Below are 19,355 nucleotides of genomic sequence, written 5' to 3' on the forward strand. Positions count from 1 at the left end.
AGGTACTGATTAATAAAATAATAACTAGTTGGTTACTAATTCAGGAAATAATATTTTGTAAGTAATTATTAAGTAGATTTTCATAGGATTCGAATGTATTGACTGGATTCTGAATTGTTTAATTATTTGGTCATGTGACTCCATATTACTATAGTCAATTCTATAGTCCATGTCATAGTCCATTCTATAGGTCATGCTATAGGTTATGCTATACCCTGTTCTACAGTCCATTCTATACTCCATTCTATAGTCTATTCTACACTCTATTGCATATTATTAATTCTATAGTCCATTCCATAGTGTATTCTATATAATTAATTCCATAGTCCATTCTATACTCCATTCTATAGTTTATTCAGCTCCTTAAAATTTCATCTGACTTTTCACATTACTATAAAGAACTGTCTGCATTAAAATAGCTGCATTATTAAACCTGAAAAAGGGTTCATGCAACGTCTATTTTTATTCATAGCTATAGAATTTATGTACAACAAAATAACAATCACGTATCGCAGTTTCACGTTGATAAAAAGAATACAATAGCAGGTAGTTAAGATACTTTTTAATCGTGTAGGGGTACAGAAAAACAAAGTCTTTTATTCGGTATCGTTCGGTTCACTTTCCTTTTCCCTTTCACTCTATGGATCTCCTCCCTCTTTTCCTTTCTTCAGGAGGCTCGGTCTCGGAACGAATCGATATCAGCTCTCACTTCTTGCCTTGAAAATCTCCAGGCAGAACGGAGCACCATTGTCCACGAAAAAGTCCTGAAATTAACCGTGGAGCGAGCAACTAATTACCAACGATATTTAAGGAAATATCAGAGACATAGACTTAAGTTTAGAATTAAAATTAATAGAAAAATTACTGTACCTTAGAAATTATAATTCTGCGATACCCAAGACTTGGTCGTAATGATCTCTCTTGATTCTTGAGTGGACAGTTGAGCGGCTCTATTTTGGGGTATAGCCGCATCGGATTTAATGATACCGTCGAATCGAAAGTCGTCGTTATCACCGGGGACGTCGTCGGATATAACAAATCCGCTCAGAGCCTCTATCCTGTCGTCCATGAAGTCGAACTTCCCGTCATCCTCGAGTAACTTCTTTCCCTCATAATTATCATGGTCTCCTATATCATGACCGAATTTATTTCCATCATCGATAGACTCACTTTCAGCTTTTATAGTCTTCTCTTGATCATTTTTTAGCTCACTCAATTTATCTTTTGCTTCTTTGGTCTGTCCATTAATACTTTCCTTTGTCTCAGCTTTCGGCTGCCCTTTGGTACTTTTATTTATCTCCTCTTTCATTAGCCCTTTGGTATTTTCCCTTGCCCCTTCTTCCACCCTTCTCTTCATCGCATCATCTACATTGATCACCCTACCATTTTCTACCGTAGAATTTTCTACCCTAGAGGTATCATCACCCAATTTATTTGTAACCTTCAACCCAGCATCCTCCACATCATCCACCAATTTCAAAGGCCTCCTCCTCGCCAATTTAGGTATTGGCGTGGTGCTAATCGTAGAACTGTTCACCGGCTTCTGCCTCCTCCGGCCTCGATTCCCAGTGCTTTTTGCCGTGGTTTCTACATCGGAGAGACTCTTCACAGGCTTGCGCCTCTTTCTGCTCGACTGCGTAGCCTCCTTCCGCGGAAGAAGAGCCTCGCTCACCTTTTTCACCGCCAGACGTGACTCCACGTTATCTAAAGAATTCCTCAGGGACCCGTTAGAGCTTTCGTTCCTCTTCGCTCCAATAAAATCAGGGTTAGTATGATTCCTTGGCTCTGACGTTGTTTCTTCAGAGTCTATGTTAGTGGAATGATTGCTGTTACGACGAAGAAGTGTAGTTTCCTCGGAGCTAAGTGCCTTGGGGGTTTCTTCAGAGCCTCCTTCTAAAGCCTCCTTAATGGCCCTGCTGATCTCTTGTACCCTTTTGGACTGGGTATTGTTGCGAGCTGGTAGCTTCTTGGAACTGTACCTGCTGCTGTACTTCTTCACTGGCCTAGTCTCGCTGCTGCTCTCTATGTTATCAGACCTGTTATCCACGTTGCCAAGCTTGCCCTCCACGTTAGCAAACCTGCTCTCCACGTCATCAGACCTGCCCTCCTCAGAAGAGTCATCGCGCCCCCAGTACCTCACCTTGCCCCTAGGGTACACGTTCCTCCGATACTTCATCCCATGACTTTCGTCATAATCCTCATCTTCATCTGGCAATAGCCGTCTCCTCTTATCCATCTTCCTCCTCTTCTTCTCACTGGTCAAACGCTCCCTCCTGTCCCAAGGGTACTCGTACTCCCCTATCGGCTTGTCATAGTACCTGTTTCGCTTGCGTCTTCTCTTCTCATACACCTTGTCCCCCTGCCACGGGAAGACGTACTCTTCTTTCTCCCCAGACTCCTCGGTCTCTCCAGAGTCCTCCTCGGAGCTGCTCTTCAACGACGTCTTTTTGGAGCGTAAAAAAGAGAAAGGAGGATGGAAGAACTCTGGTTTGTTCACTCTGGGGCCTATCTGCGTGTATTTCTCGTCCTCGTAACTCTCCGCTGGCGAGGAAGGCCGAGACCAGTACTTGAAGAACGACTTGCCCTCGGAGTCGCTGCTCTTGGAAGCGGTCTCTTCGGAGGATCCCTTGTCTGGTCTTGGGTTTGCGTTGGTCTCCGCCTTTTCGGAAGACTCGTCGTCGAATGGAGAAGGCTTTGTGTATTCGTTGGAGTCGGTGAAGTTGAGGGGGGAGCTTTCGTTGGATTTAGAGAAGAGAGACTTCTTCAGCTCCTCTGAGGAGAAGTCGTAGCTCGGGGTGTCCAGGTAGGTCTTTAGCCTGGAGATCTCTGGGGTCTCTGTTGACCCTGTCGACCCTCTTGGTTCTGTTGACTCTGTGGAACCTGTTGGCTCTGTTGTCTCTTTAGCTCCTGGCTGATGCGTTTGCTCCTCACTCAGGTTCTCATGAACAGCATAGGCCGTCTTGATCAGACTCCCCTCCGTCGTCGTATCTATCTGATGAATTGATTCCCCAGGTGGATTTGCAACTGACGCCTCATCCAAGAAGCGCTGGATATTTCTGTTTTCCTTGGTCGACTCTTGGACGTTGACCTCGTCGTTCCTAGCCGTCGTCACTCGCTCCGTGGAAGTTGGAGAGGACTCCGTGGTGCTAGAAGCTGGCTTCTTCCGCTTGATGTAGTTGTACCTGGGCTCCCTCCTGCGCCGATCTTCCACCATTTCGGTCTCGTTCGTGAATTTGCCGAATCTAGTCGACTCCTCCTTCGGCTTGGAGAACCTGATTCTATCTCTGATGGTATAGACCACCTTTGAGAGCTTCTCATTGGAGGGGACAGTCTTGGGAGCTTTGGATTTCCCTTTTGGGTCAAGTCCCCTCGAGGATGAGGTCCAGTTGTGAGCAACTGGATCGGAAATTTTTAAATTTAACTTTGTCTTCGGCCTCTGACCTTCTTGTACTTCTTTACTTTCCTCACTCGACGCTGCTTCCTTGCTACTGACTTCAGTAGAAGAAGACTCGTCAGATCTATCACTAGGGCCCTTGAGGGCGTCCATCGCAGCCCTCTTGTACCTGACGATCCTCTGGAGATGACTGACAGGCCTCAACCCGTTCGGCGTCAACTGTAACAGCTGCACCCTGGGCTTTCCCTTCTGTGGCACCCTGGTCGTCTTGTAGCTCATCCTGTGTCTGTTGAAGTACCTGGGTGGGGGACTCCCACTGCTACTAGCATTGCTAGATCGCTCGTCGCTGTTGGAAGACTTCCTGTCCTTCTCTTTCTTTGTACTCTTCACCGAGTTAGAGGACTTGTTGGTGCTCTCTTCGCTGATCTCCGTGGTAGCATCCTCCTTGGATGAGGGGTCCGTGGTGATCTCCTCCACCTGGTACGAGTTCGCCATGTTCTTGATGGTCCCCATGACGTCCTCGTACACCTGGTTCTGGTAGGGTGTGTAAGACGAGGACAGCTCGCTGGCAGACGCGACAGGCCGTCGGATGACCTTCTGAGGCCTGCGAGGCTTCACGTATCTCACATTGCTGCTCTTTATCCTGATCAGTCGGGGCCTGGTCACTTTCACCTGTCTAGGGTAGCTCTTGATGCGGACGCGACGAGACTTGGGTGCTCTGGCTGTGGTGTCTGGCTTTCGCTGCCTGCGCTGAGTCAGTGAGTGTTGAGCCTGCTGAGTCTGCTGAGTCTTCTGTGTCTTGTGGTTCTGGTGGTTGTCCTCTGTCTTTTTAGTCGACTTCTGAACAATATTCTGCTCATCCTCTTTAGGGAACAGCATTATCCTAGAGGCGAACTGCTTCGACTTCATCTCCAAAGGTGGCAGCGGGTCCTCCACCTCCTTCTCCAGGAATAGGGGATTGTCGAACGGATCCTCGTCGAAGTACTTCGCCTTGAAGCAATCCAGCTTGTCCCCCAGGCCTTTCAAACGCTGAGGACTCTGGTTCACGTCCTTGTCAGCCACAGGTTCCTCTTCCTTCGGCAAGACGTCCAAATTAGGCTCAACCTCGTCGCAGTGCTTGTAAAGGTCCCGAGATTTGTAGAAGTTCATTCGCCCGAATGTCTTGCCTGGCACCCTCCGTGGATCCGTCGCGTACTTCAGGGCTGAAGGGCTCGGCAGTTTCTCGTCCTCGTAGAAGGGGTACTTGGCTTTGTCTAGACTGGCTTCGGTGGTAGCGCCGAAGTCAGCTTTCTCTTCCTCGGTTGCTTCTTCCACGTAGTCGAAGTCTGGGAGGTCTGGCACCTCCACCTCCACTTTCCTGTCTTCGTTATCCTCGTTTTCATCCTCGATGTCCTTCTGATCTTCATCGTTGAATCGAGCCTCGATTTCCTTGCTGATCTCGTCGTCTGTTATCTTCGGCGATTGCTCTAACAGGCTCTCATGGTCTAACACTTCTATACCATCCTTGTTCTCTTCTACAAGGGTTTTAGGAGTTGTTCCTGCTGTAGATGCAAGATGCGGGGAGTTGCTATGAGAGACAGTTGCTTCTTTGGGGTAATATGGACCCAGCCCAGAGTGACTTCTCTTCCGTCTAAGCGTATCTCCAGCCTCCACTTTTCCCCCCGGCTCCTCGCTTTCGATTTTCTTGTCCTTCGTCATTTCTGTTTCGCCGGCTTCCAACCCAAATTTTTTTTTCCCGCGTGCCTGCGCGATGCCTTTCTTCACAGCTCTCGCCTCGGGTCTCGTTTCCAACTTCTTTCGATCACCGTTCCGCGCCACTGATCCTCCCCCGACTCCCACCTCCCCATCGTCCTCCGCACCGTCTAATTCACTCGTCACCTCCCCGGCCTCCTCCGCCGCGAAGGAAACGCTTTCCCCGGTCCGCTGACTCCCTCCAGGCGTCGATGCACGCGATCCCTTTCCTGGGTCGCCGGATCTCTCGCCGAGGATAGCATCCGGCACGAGCCCCACTTCCACGCTGCGTGTCACTTTCCGTAACGGATTTCTCTCCTCGGCTGCCAGGCCTCTCGCTGACTGTTCTATTTCACCCCGATTCGCCACGGCGGTGCTTGCCGAACGTTTTGCGACGACGTCGATAGTTTCATCAGCGCTTCTTCTCTCTCGCCTTTTTGCCCGCAGCCTGCTAGTAGCCTCCAGTCGGAACCCGGGCCTGGGAACGTTCCTGGCCCGCTTCGTTCCGCCGTAGACGTAATCGCCTGCTTCTTTGTAGGTTCTGCTGTGTTCTGGGGGCAAGAGGCTGCTGGACGGACTGGCCCTTTGACGAGAACGCAGGGAGGGTGGTCCGAAAGAGGGTGGCCTCGACGAAGGGGGTCCTGGCGGAGGTGGCCCTCTGGAAGGGTATCCTATGGGAGGCGACCTCGCTGAATGTGGACCTAACGAAGGTGGACCTAGAGAAGGTGACCCTATGGAAGACGGAATTAGTGAAGGAGGCCCTGACGAAAGAGACCTCAACGAAGGGTGCCCCAATGAGGATAACCTTAACGAAGGAGGACCTAATGAAGCCGCCCTCAAGGAATGGGGTATCAGAGACTGTGCCCTAAGTGTAGGAGTCCTCCCATAAGGACCCTGAGGACTCCAACTCTGGTAGCTATCCTCCTTCTGCGACGTAGGCCTCATTGCACCCTCAGCCCTTTGGAAATGGAAACTGTTCCCTGGGGGACTGGATTGAAGCTTCCTGCTCTCTTCGTTTCTCAAATGCATCAGCATTTTCACGTACTTGGGATCTACCGTGATGCTCGTCGCAGTGGTAGCTTCAGTATCATCATTCGTGACATCAGTTTCGAAGGACTCAACCGGCTTCTGCCGCACTGTGATCTTGTACCTAGGTTTGCGAAAGGTCACTGGACCCTTGAGAACCTCCGCGAGGTTTGCTTCAGTGCTGTCCAGGCTGCTGATGGAGTCTACGATGAGGTCGTTGGCCAGACCTGCTCCTGGGTACTGCTCTTGGTCTGGTTTAAGGGGTTGTTGGATGTTGTTTGCTTGCCATTTGACGTCTTCTAGGATTGGAAGGTGATTTTGGGCTGCCTCGACCAGCTTCTGAGGGCTCTGGTTCGACGGCTCTGAGATGGGGAACGGTGTTGATAACTGTTCCGCATAGGCAGAGAAGGGGGCGAAGGCGTCTTCTATGTCTGAAGAGGGTAGCAGAAAATTGGGACTCATGGTGGCCGACTCCACCATGAACGGAGCTGGTGTGGTTTGCTCCTGCTTCGTCCTGAAGTAGTCCCAGAGGAGCTGGCTGTAGCTCATCGTTGTTGGTGTCTCGTTGCCTCTTTGAATGTCGACGACTTCATTTGGAGGATTGCCTTCCACGTCGTACCTATAGGACTCCATAGGTCCCATCGATGAAACGTCGATGATATTCGCCATAGTCGTCGTCTCTGGGACCCCATACTCCGTTGAGACCATGTTTTCGTCACTCAAAGTCCTGGAAGTGGGGTAATTCTCCTGATGAACGTCCTGTTGATTTCTATTCCTGCCTCTGCTCCTCTTCAGATTGTAGTTGTCCTCCTCAGGCGACGCAGTCACAGTTTTGAGCCTGCTGGAGGCATTCTCATCTGCCAGCTTGTTCATCTCTGATCCTCTCTCCATCTCTTCAGCTACCCTTTCTACATCTTCTTGCAGCTCCCTTGCTCCCTTCTCGGCGATCATCTTAGGGTACTCGCTCTTTGTCCATTGGTTCTCTTCTTCATCCATTTTACTACGACCTCTGGCGTTTCCATAGTCTCTATAGTCCTCGTCATAGTCTTTGAACTCCTCGGGGTCTATCTTCTTGTACCTCTCGCTCTTTGGTGACACCTTCCTGCGGTCTCCAGCCGTCTTCTTCTTGGCTAACTGCTCGCGGCTCTTCCTGGCGTAGCCTTCGTCGAAGTCTGCGTCCCTGACGTGTCCAGCATGGTCATAAGCGGAGTCCTCGTAGCCCTCTTCGGTGTACACGGTGTTCACCTTCGTGTTCCGTACCACCTGCCTCAGCCTCGCAGCGTTCGCTCTCTCTTCTTCGCTCTCGGCGTTCTCGAACGCCTTTTTCCGTGGCAGACGCCGCACCGTGTGCGTTCGACGCACCTGGGCGTACAACCTGGAAGGAACATCCTCTTCCGAGATGTTCTTTTCTTTCTTCGGTTTAGCCCATTGCCCTGGCGCAGAGTACTTTGGCTTGGTTGGCACTCTTCTCAGCGTCTCGTGCTCTGAATAGGGCACTGTGTGCGCTTCAGGCTCCTCTGAACCTTCCTCGGGCTCCTCCTCAGATGATCCGCTGTCCTCATCCTCCGGCGGGTTCGCGAACCTGTTGTAGACGATGGTCTCGGAGGACTCAGCTGGGTCATTGTCTTCTGGTGACCTTACTCTGATAGAGTAGTCTTCTTTATTGTTGCTGGCTGCTTCGCCACGTCCATCGTTCGATGGAACTACGTTCAGGGAACTATTGTTCAGCTCTCTGGGAGGATTCGAGCCTCCTGACACTGTCTCCGCGCGGGTTTCGAGAAGACACACTAGCAGAACGACCAACAACCGAACTGGTACTCGACTCATTGCGTTAGTCTGATCTTGCCATTGCACTTGGTCGACTGAAGCGTTGCTCACGGGTCATATTACACGTGTTAGGGTTTTCGGAACTACTCAGCCCTTTGCGACTGTCTTCAGACTATGTTAACGCGGCGAATAATGGTTCAAGTTCGTCGTCGCCGGGATAGAACGCGGAGAAATTGCCGTCTTGTTTTTCGAGCGATACGTGACGGACGGTTTCCAATCATTTTCGAACGAGAACCGCCATCGAACTGTCCGCGGCACCGTCCGGCTGGCCTAATTTATATTTTCTAGCGGTTTCGCCGGGGGGGGGGGGGCAGGCTACGCTGCTCACCGTACCGTGCAAGCCTAAACGCTGAACGGTTCTGTCACTCTCGATTGAATCCTCCGAGGCGATCGTTTCACTGGAACCAGGGAATAAAGAAATCTGCGCGCCGAGGGAGGCCCAGCACACGAGCTCCGAACGCTAATCGAAACCGGCGTTATTTTTCTGCGCCACTTTCCGCTCGATTCGGTAATTTGTCGCGAAGCGGACGCCGTATTCGAAACGAGAGTCCCATCGTCTTTCACGATGCGCTCTTCGATCGGACTCATTAAGCCCGTTGGACAAATTTCACTTTTCTAAGGACTTTCGAAGCGCCGTTAGGACTCGTTGATCCGAGACTTCACCTTGAAGCTGATCTTATTGGTTATAGGTAAATCTACCGTGACGGTCATTTCGATACGTTGCTTGTTTTTTTATTCTAAGGTTGATGACCTTGGATAATTATTGAGAGGACTTCCTAATCCATGGAAAATTGTTTAAGCTTTCTTATTAGTCGACAGAGTCCTTTATGATTCCATTTGGAAGCAATTTAGCAATTCCTCAAGCGATTTAAAAACCATCAAATTATTATTACACATTGAATGATTCCAGGTGATTCTTGAGACAATTTTAAGCAACTTTTTCCTTTGCGAAATTTTTCTACACGGCTCCGTTAACGAGTTATTCACGAAAAACGCTGACCAATCAGGCAGCGAGTACAGCGGATGAATAGGTAGCGCTATAGTAGGCGTGACGCGGCAGTAGTAACGCTAGTGGTGCTTCAGCCTTGCTAGTACTCCGATTGGTCCGCTTTTATGGTTAATAACTCGTTAACCAAGCCTCGGAGAACATTTTAACAAAAGAAACATTTTTCTATATAATTTTTATTATGGCTGCTTTGATTAACTTTTTCTTGTTCTTAATAATTTCTCTGATACACTGATACAATTTATTATGCCCTTTGCTTCGGCCTGTGAAAGGTATTATTAAATAATTTTATGGAGAAATAATTATATAATTAATAGAGGAAGAGATAGACAGATTTTACAATTGGTGTGTGAGATTTTAATCTTGAAAAAGTGTCTACAGTTTGCTAATAAAATACAAAGTCGTTATTCAACGGTAGATTTCTTCACGCTAGAAACAACAGTTACCCAGCGTTCAATTATACTAACTGTACCCTTCTTGCATCATGCTGTACACCATATTCACACATACAACACACCAGAAAATCACAAAAATTAAATTACATCTTCGATATTTTATTATATTATTATATTATATTTCCTTAATTATATTATATCATATTTCTTTTATTATATATTCTGTATTTCTCACGCATTCTTTATTATACTTTCACAGTATAACAATTACTCTTTGAGTAAAATTTCCGTGACAATAGCACCGTGAAATGAAATCGTCACAGCTTGACAAATCAGCTCCCGGCAAAAACAATTAACCTGAGACAAAAATCTGCTTATACAATTTTCGTCTTATACAATTCTCTAGGGGCAACGTAAGACATTTACCTGTTCGATTACGCGAGTCGATCGATATCTATCGAGCGAGTTCAATTTTTCGATCGTGGAAATCGCAAGTGATCCACGTCTTCGCGCGAAGGGACAGAGGCTCGGGCAGCTGCTGCTGGTTTCTAGGATTCGAAGTTCAGTAACGTTTCATCCGCGGCCAGCAGAGCGGAGAGAACTATGGTTACAGCGACACGGTTGGCGGCACGACGCGGAAAGACCGGGCCGAATGGCCGCGGCAGAAACCCAGCCAGCGAAACAAACGATTCACAGACGACTGAGCGGACCTGAACGCTCTGTGATCTTGACTGTGGATGCCAGCTTCGCCCAGACGTTTACACTGCGCAAGGGAAATTATTAAGGGTAAAGAATTGCTAAACAAACTAGTTGCAAAAGAAATTGTATAAAAAGATAGCTGAGTTAATTTGAAAAAACTTTTTCCTTTGCGAAAATGCTCTACGAGGCATCGTTATCGAGTTATCGACGATTAACACGGACCAATCATTGACGAAGGGCGGGGCGCGTAGGATCGGGGCGTGGCGTCGTGCGTTTATCGTGAATAACTCGTGAACGGAGCTTCGTAGAAAAATTTTACTAAGGAAAAAGTTACTTAAAATTGTCTCAAGAATCGCGTGTTATTATTCATTTGTTAATAGCAGTGTTAAAGATTTTAAATTGTTTAAAGTTTTGGAATAAAAATATGTACAGCAGTGAAAAAGAGACAAGATAAAAATTGCTACACCATATATTTCATAATTCACATGTAACGAGTACACAATTGAATGGTGTTAATTATATAAATTACAAAAGTCATGAACAATAAATATGTGGGATGCGAGGCATTGGCATACTGTGTACACGTGTGCGTGTGTGTCTGTATCGTGTGAAAGAGTTAATATGTGTGTGACAAGAGGAGACTTTCAATTGAGCAGCGTTTAAAATGTGTTAGCTACCTGTTGCCTCGTTGTGCCCAGAATTTGGCTATGCATTACAGAATATATTATTATTTAGGTATAAAAATATATAGTAAGTACAATATAGCTCGACGAACGTAGAAAATTCAACTATGGAAAAATAAAACAGACATTGCACCTGTAATAAAATAAAAAAGAGACAATGCAACTGTAATAAAATAAAACAGACACGATGCAGCTACCAGAAGGTACAATAAACAAAAAACATATATTAAAAAGGCTACGATAGACACGATGTATGCAGAAGAAGGCCTCGCAGTGGCTAGAACATACATGAAAATAGAAGAGAGTCGTTGTACTTTGCCAGCACGGACCTTCTACAGTATCAATCCCCACAAGTATAATAAATATAAAACATGTTTTCTAGAATATTACATAATTACAATTGGTTCACGATTGCACCTGCCCCGCACGACCATAATACTTCTACAGGCATTACACACTCAATACCGTTCTACGCAGCAGTCTAGTACAAACGACGTCGATCCAACTCGTTCATTGAAATTCGAATACGATCGATGATAAAATACTGTTCAGAGCTGGCGAGAAGACACCTGGAAGGTAGATCCTAGTCTAAACGCCCCAATAAATCTCTAGACGAAGGCGTGGCGGATAAGGCAACTCCCATCACCCCCACCAAGACGCTAGGAGGCGTGGCGGATGAGGCCACACCTCTTTCGGCTCTTCTAGACCTTAGGTGGAGGCGTGGCGAATAATACCACACCCCATTCCCCCACCTTGATATATAAGTAGAGGCGTGGCGCATAAGGCCACGCCTCTTACGCTCCACCAAGTCGCTAGAAAGAGGCGTGGTGGCTCAGGCAACTCCTCTAGCTCCCCACCAAGACCCTACCCAACTTCTCGCTAGCTCTGAACAGTAATCTAACGCAACGTCACGCCCGCGATCGCTCGAGCCGCGCGACTAATTACAACATCTTAATTACAGTAGATACGATCAGGTACTCCAAAGGGAACGGATTTTCGTCTAGGACGCAATCACCGGCTTCCACGAGTTCGGGTCGTCGGTAACCGGAACCGATTTGGACTCGGCCGATTGCAGCATCGATGCCTCCGGTCTGAAGAAGTCGATGATCGGATGATAATTGTAATTGACCCGCCTCTGCGGCTCCTGGTACTCGTCGTCGAAGCCGCCGTTCTGCAGCCGCGACGACGCGTCTACTTCGAGATCGTACGGCTGGCTGAACCTGCGCGAGAAAAAAAGCTCATTTACCACGGACTTATCGGACACCTAATTTCACAGCCGGCATTCCTTGGCCGATCGAACGCCTTTTTTGTGCTATTACCTGTTTCCAATCGAACTGTTACTGGCCGGTTCCGTGTTGCTTTCCTCGGCGTGCAACGTCGACTCTCGTCTGTAAGGTGGCCGGTTCGGTCTGCTGGGTCTAGGGCCTTTGGAGAGGGGGCCTGTGTAACCAGGGGCCCTCGTATTAGGGGCGTGTTGCTGCGGGAGTTTGTTGTCGAAGGGCCTGGAGCTCGAAGAGGATGGCTTCTTTGGTCTGGGCCTTACTGGGAGGGAGATTGATGTTCGACTTGGCGCTGTCTCCACTGGTTTTTTGTTGCTCGCACCTGCTGGACGATAGGAGACTTTAGTCCTAATTAATGGAGGGGGGATAGCCCTTCATTCTTGAAAAGGGAGGAGGGTAATCTTCATTATCATCATCGCTTTTAGAGTTATTTATTTAGTAATATTATTATTCAGTACCATCTAGGACTTGTATTACCTTGCATATACTTGTATCTATTATTTAAAATGATTATTACAAATTGAATGGTTTCAGGTGATTCCTCAGACAATTTAAAGAAACTTTTTCCTTTGCCAAATCTTTCTCCGCCGCTCCGTTTACGAGTTATTAACGAAAAACGTGGACCAATCATAGTCAGAGGGCGGAGCGAGTACGACCGGGGCGTGGCGTCGTTCGTTTATCGTCAATAACTCGGTAACGAAGCCTCGTAGAGCATTATCGCAAAGGAAAAAGGTTTTCCAAATCACCTCAGCTATCTTTCTACATAATTCTTTCCACAATTTAATTACTCTTTCCTCTACAATTTTTTAGTACCAAGGGACGTGTCGAAGCTCGACGCGAACTTGTTCAAGTAATTCAATTTAGAGATGTCCTCGTAGTCATCCTTCTGCTCGCTGTTGGTGATAAAATCGGAGCCGGGGAACGACTCCTTCAGCTTCGGGGGCGGGTCCTTCTGATGCGGTGGGAACAGATCTGCGTAGCCGTGCACGTGGCAGCTGCAGCAGGACGGCACCTTGAATATGTCCATGTGCAGGCCGAGCTTGTTGTCCCAGGTGAGCAGCCTGTGATAATTGTACACCTGCACGCAGGACGACCGGTAATTCTCCGAGATGAAGGAGCAACTCGACTGCGTCGTCCTGCGAAAAAAATTATTTTTTCACTTAACTTCCTCGAGCTTCAACGTCAAAAAAAGACTGAATGCGGTTGTTCCATTTGCGGAGAGCTACGATCGAAGTGTAAAGGGCGTCTCGCGATACCTTCACCGCAAATCACTGCTTCTCCAACAGCTATTTTGTTTACCGATCCGTGACGGAGCCACCTCGGAAGCAAAATCGAAGCACTTCGCTTTCTTCCTGATCTTCAGAAAGTGTGAAGTGAATCGGATCCCGAGAGACGAGGTAATTTATTTTATTTTGAGCGAGGAGGGACTTGGAAATGTGTTTAATCAGTCTGTACTTACGAACACTTCTCCAGTCGTAAGGTTTGTGTATGCTCGCCGGTGTTGATTATGTACTTCCAAATTCCGCTGGCGGCTCTGGCTAATTGGGGACGAGCGTATTTGATGGTCGAGGGACAGGTGAAGCCCTCTTCCACGTTCTCAAACGATGAACTCGTGTCGGATCGCCTGTAATAGTTATTTATTTATGAAATAGTTATTATTTCAATATTTGATGTGGAGTAAGCCAAAGTGGCTGCAACACGCCTAGCACAGGTGCTGAGATTTTAGCACTGTGCTCTATGGTGCAGGGGCATGGGGGTGCTCTACTGGAGGACTGGATAATGTGAATGATTAGGAGCTAGGAGCGAAGCTCTTTTTTTAATTATTAAACTCTTTGCTAAATAAAGCAATAATAATAATAAAGCGAATAATAATAAAATAATAATAATAAACAGACAATGCTAATAATAATAAAATAATAATAATAAACAGACAATACTAATACTAATAAAAATAAAATTAATAATAGGAAATTGACCTTCGAATTTCGTTGCTCTCGTATCGATGCTCGTATCGTCCATCGTATTTATTTTCGTAAGAGGAAGGAGCAGAGATGCTCTCACCGGAATCGTCGAAATCCTGAGCCTTGTAATCGGTCAGTAACGCTGCGACCATATCTTTGTTGCTTCTCAGGCTCCTGGTAATTGCCTCGCTAAATAAATTAAATATAAAATTGAAATTAATTCTGTCAATTTTACTTATATATAATTTTTCGAAATCATTTTTAAAAATCATTTTCCTCAATTGTTAGTGGGTGAAATCGATAGCAAGAGATGCCAAATTAAAGAGGAGACTCTAATTTATCGAATAGCTTAGTTTTTTCATGTTCTAATTCTAATAGTCATCGTTAAAATAGCAATAATTGAGAGACTAATTTTATAGGGAAATACGTCGGATTGAGCACTGCTCATCATCAAGATTTAATTTCTCCATTGTTATTGCATCAAATCGATTGCAAAAGCTGCCAAATTAAAGACGAAACCTTAATTTATCGCTCAGGCTAGTTTTTTCACGTTCTAATGCTAATAAACAGCGTTAAAATCGCATTAATAGAGATATAATGCCGGAAAAAAGAGTACACGTGGCGCCACCCTCGCAGAAACGCTCAAACTTTTCGTCGAATATTAGTGAGTAGTTTCACCGCTTCTCTGAGAGATGGTGCGTCATGTAACGTTTTCGATTATCATGAACTTAAATTGTTAATAACTTTATTATCCGTAGGAATTTTGCAACTCTTGATGGCTCAAATGAAAGCTAAAAAAATTTACTATTTAACTAGTCCAATCCCAAAATGTTATTGTTATTTATTAACTATAACATAGTTAATTAACAATTATAATTTGCACACCGTCTGCAATGCAACTAATTGGAGCAAGAATGTTAAAAATATTTTTAAAATAAATACGATGGCATTATTTTTTAATAATGTAATTGTGCAATAATTTTATAAATAATTTTGCAATTACTAGACGAAAAATCTATTCCAATAAATAGACAATGCGAAATAGACAGAGAACAATATAGAGACAAGATAACATGAAAAAAAAAATAATAAATAATAAAAAATTGTTAGTTGCTAATAAACAAAAATTATATGCTCTACGAAGACTTTCCTTTCCGTCCTTAAACATACCCCGCTTTCACCGGAATTCCCTAGCACCCATTCCTCGCGGCTTCAACGCCCCAGCGTCGTTCAATTGACAATGAAAATTGTTACAAGGGCGTAAAGATACAACTATCGGTTGCGCAACGAGCGCGCGAACTCTACCGCGACTTTCTTCGACTTTAACGAGCCGCGAATTATGTCGTTTACTATTGTGAAACCGCGGACACCTAATTGAAGACGGTCTGTCGTCGCGTTAGGAGAAAGTGCATCGGGAATTAGGCTGACGGAGAGAACGGTTGCACAATCGGTCGCGCGTTCGGTTCCGGTGAAATTAGGTGGAAAAACGTGCGATGTGGGACTCACTGCGGATAATCGGTCGCCTCGAGGCACACCGTCTTCGTGAAGAAAGTGCACTCCTTCTCCGTGGGGTCTCTTCTCGAGTCCGGCCGCCTAGGTGGTCTGATCAACGGCGTCCTCGTCAGATCTGAAACATCGTATATGTTCACACACGATTGAATCAATTTCTGGCGATTTGTTAGACATCGCTACCTGTGTAGACGTTCCTCCGATTCGTTGGCGAAGATGGTCTTCGCGGCGGTGGAGGACGATAGACTGGTCGCTTTCGTAAATTGGGCCTGATGATCTTCAGTTCCTGCGCCTATGGGAGAACAATAGATAGCTGCTATAGATAGTTACTAATAGATAGCGTTAAAACTGCGTTAATCCTGGATTTGGTCTGACCTAAGCTTGGGTTAAGTTTAATTTTGTGACGATTATCTCCAATAGTTGCTAATAGATGGATTCCATTACCGAAAGATATCTAAAACTGTCCCTAGTTCGATATATTCGCCGAAAACGTCGTTTTGCCCTTATCTAAGGCAGATTCTGTTAGAAAACCTTACTGACGAGTCTACTGACAGGTCTGGGACGAGACAGACCCCCATTTTCTTTTCCCCGCTGCCAAACCAAGGTTATGAGACATCTTTCATCGCCACAGTATATATTTTAATATTATAAATAATAATATTATTATATTATAAATAGTAATGTGGCGACTACCTTCAACACTCGCTAATAGATGGATTTCTGCCCCTAAAGCTACCTAAAAGCGACCCTGTTTCCATAGATACGCCAAAAACGTCGTTTCGCCCTTATCTAAGGCAAATTCCGCTATAAAGTCTAATTTAAATCTCATTTAAGTCTATTTTAAGTCAGGTTTAAGTCCAAGGGTTAATTACAGCCTTTTGCAACAGCTCGATCGACACCAACTTTCTTTTGCATAAAATATAGTTCTCCAAAATGTGTCAGACAAAACTAGGTGTAATAACCCTACCAAAAGCAACCTCAGTGAAATTTGAATAGAGAAGCATCTGTTCAAAGGCGGGTAGAAAAATTTCCTCGCGATTCATCACGGAGAAAAGTTCCGTGAACGGACTTTCTAGTCGATCTTTTGTGCGAGGAGGCAAACAGACGTCAATCGTTCGCGCTTCGTTACATTGTACTAATATTGACTCAGCAGTCCGTAGCACTTGCGCGCGCTATTCACCAATCCACGATTTCTGTTTAATGAGGTGACTGTAAGTTCTCCATCGAAGACCGTTGATTACGAGGAAAGCCGACGATCATGAGAGAAAAATCTGAACTGTAAGACCGCGTCGAAATAGGTTGCTTTCCTCATGAAATCGGCGCTGTAGTATTCATCGCTATAGTATGAGTGCCTTGTCCGGGTGATTTTTATTATGATTGGTTACCTCGGGCAATTCTTCCGGCACCTCTTCGTCGCCTGTCGCATCCTCCGCGATCACCTTTCCGATTTCTGAACTGAGAGGCAGCGCCAGTCCTCTGCCTGAGCCTTGGCGGGTCTCGTTGCTCGTGGAGGATCGCACCTTTTTGATAACAAGAGATAAAAGACATTAAAATTGTTCTCAGTTGGCAAATAAGGGGTTTCTGAGATTCCTGAGGCAATTCTGAGGAATTTTTGTCTTTGTAAAATTTTTCTACGACGCTTCGTTCACGAGTTATCAACGAAAAACGCTCGACGCCACGCCCTGATCCCACACGTCCCGCCCTCCCTCTACGATTGGTCAGTGTTTATCGTGAATAACTCTTTAACGACGCGTCGTAGAAGATTTTTGTAAAGGAAAAAGTTGCTTCAAATAATCTGAGGAACCCCAAAAGTAGCATAACTTTCGCAGTTTCTATTTTGCATTAAATCACACAATTTAATAATTAACATTGTTATATATAGAGGTGTTAAATAGCTCTTCCACGTACCGAAATCTTCGTCGTCTTGTTCCTAAGTTGATCATTGGAAACCTTGACCGAAGAAACGGTCGTCGCGTTGTCTTCCTTACGGTTTTTGAGGTCCGCGTCTTCCTTTAGATCCTCCTCAGCGCTGACAGCAATCGAGGACAGTAGCACAACCGCCTAGAGAACAAAACACCATAATCATCACGCCTGTCCTGCCAACTCATTGTCATTACTTGCTCAGCCATTTATTCCACGATTACTTTGCAAAAATTCTTTTGCAAAAGTTTTTTTAGTGAAAATTATGTTTTTTGCAAAAATTATGTTTTGCAGAAATAATGTTTTACAAAAATTACGTTTTGCAAAACTTATGCTTTGCAGAAATAATGTCCTGCAAAAATTATATTTTACAGAAATAATGTCTTGCAAAAATTATGTTTTGCAATAATTATATTTGGCAAAAATTATATTTTGCAACAATGTTTAAATTTGTAAAAAATCTATAAACGATTACGCTCGAACCAAAAAAACCCTAAGCTCACTATATTTAATTTACAACTTAATTTTCGTCCGATAAAACCACGCGATTATTCTCAATTATTTTTAGCTTAGAATTAGCCTAACCGTCCCCGCGACATCTCGAGTCGTCCGCGCGAATCTTAATTGCCCCGGCGCGATAAGAACGAGGCCCGTGAGCGTACCAATTAGTATTCCGTATGAAAACGCTAACAGCATCGGCATAAAGTCATTAAATTAATCAGCCCCGTTAATAAGCCACGACTAATTCCGAATTACGGTACACCGCGCGGCCGATACTATATCATAACGCGATTAAAACGCGACGTACGCTCGCCGCGGTGGAACGTTAATCCATCCGTGTCCGTGCGAGCCGGATAATTAATTCTTTTTCCGTTAAAAGCCGGGATTTACGGCGTGGTGCCAGCGAAATAAAGAGGCGGGGACGGTGCCTGACAAAGAATCGTTCGCGCCCGAAAACTGGTATCGCCTCCTGGTCGTCGCCTCTTATTTTCGAGTCCCGCGAATACGCCGGGTGCAATGTACCAACGCGCGATGGAGGTCGATTCTCGTTTTGCCGGATTATTTTTCGCCTAAATCGACGATGTTTTGAAGCCTCGTGAGCCAATGATATTTCTTGTAATTTCGTAATGAAACAGGAGCAAAGATAATTGTATTATAGCGTATATAATGTTGGTATATAATATAGTAATATTATTGTATAATATATATGATTCAATATAGTTATAATATAATATGTAATATATATGATATAATATAGTTATAATATTATATACAATATATATGATGTAATATAGTTATAATATAATATATAATATATATGATATAATATGTTAGAATTATGGTTTGTAATTCGCGCCTGATCATGGTTGTGTATAAACATTTATCGAGCGGTTGCGCCGTTTTTGTTTATCGACTATACGATGTTGTCTTGTCAACCGATCTGATCGCATCCTTCGTTATGTTGTACAAACACATCGCGTTACATAATTAAATACAATACGTTATTTCTTATTCAGCCAAATATATATATAATCACGCATCAACTCTAACAGGTTATGGGCCCAGAGATATATATATTTTTTGGCATTTGTGAAATAAGAAAGAATAAGTGAAAAAGTTTGTGGTGCACGTATTTGTAGAAATTTAAGAAAAATTATGGCTTTTGCAACTGGAAGTATTGGTAGAATCGAAGTCCTGAATAAGGATAATTATGATACTTGGTGTATGCAAGCGGAAGCATTATTAGTTAAAAATGATGGATGGGAATATGCAGCGGGGACGACGAAACGTCCCGTAATCGTCGCAGGGGACCCGATCACGATAGCAGCGGCAGAGGCTTGGGACAAAGGTGACCAAAAGGCCAAGGCTGATATAATACTATTTGTGAGTTCATCAGAATTAAGTCAGTTAAAAGGTTGTCGTA

At 45.1% G+C, this 19,355-nt stretch overlaps 2 protein-coding genes across 2 annotated transcripts; both read right to left on the bottom strand.

The window, feature by feature from the left end:
- Positions 1-871: 871 nt before the first annotated feature.
- On the bottom strand, positions 872-7,978 carry LOC144477182 (uncharacterized). Its single transcript, XM_078194671.1, has 2 exons — positions 2,100-7,978; positions 872-2,036 (listed from the first exon to the last, which is right to left on the bottom strand). Exons 1-2 carry the CDS (start codon positions 7,976-7,978, stop codon positions 872-874), a joined length of 7,044 nt encoding a protein of 2,347 aa, XP_078050797.1.
- A 3,783-nt stretch (positions 7,979-11,761) lies between these two features.
- Positions 11,762-17,640, bottom strand: Nt1 (Neurotrophin 1). Its single transcript, XM_078194672.1, has 10 exons — positions 17,629-17,640; positions 17,420-17,572; positions 16,897-17,031; positions 15,695-15,803; positions 15,509-15,629; positions 14,018-14,191; positions 13,501-13,665; positions 12,855-13,177; positions 12,081-12,363; positions 11,762-11,981 (listed from the first exon to the last, which is right to left on the bottom strand). The coding sequence occupies exons 1-10, from the start codon at positions 17,638-17,640 to the stop codon at positions 11,762-11,764; spliced, it is 1,695 nt and encodes a 564-aa protein (XP_078050798.1).
- Positions 17,641-19,355: the final 1,715 nt, after the last annotated feature.

The sequence above is a fragment of the Augochlora pura genome, chromosome 11, assembly GCF_028453695.1.
Source record: "Augochlora pura isolate Apur16 chromosome 11, APUR_v2.2.1, whole genome shotgun sequence".
Classification (NCBI taxonomy): Eukaryota; Metazoa; Arthropoda; class Insecta; order Hymenoptera; family Halictidae; genus Augochlora; species Augochlora pura.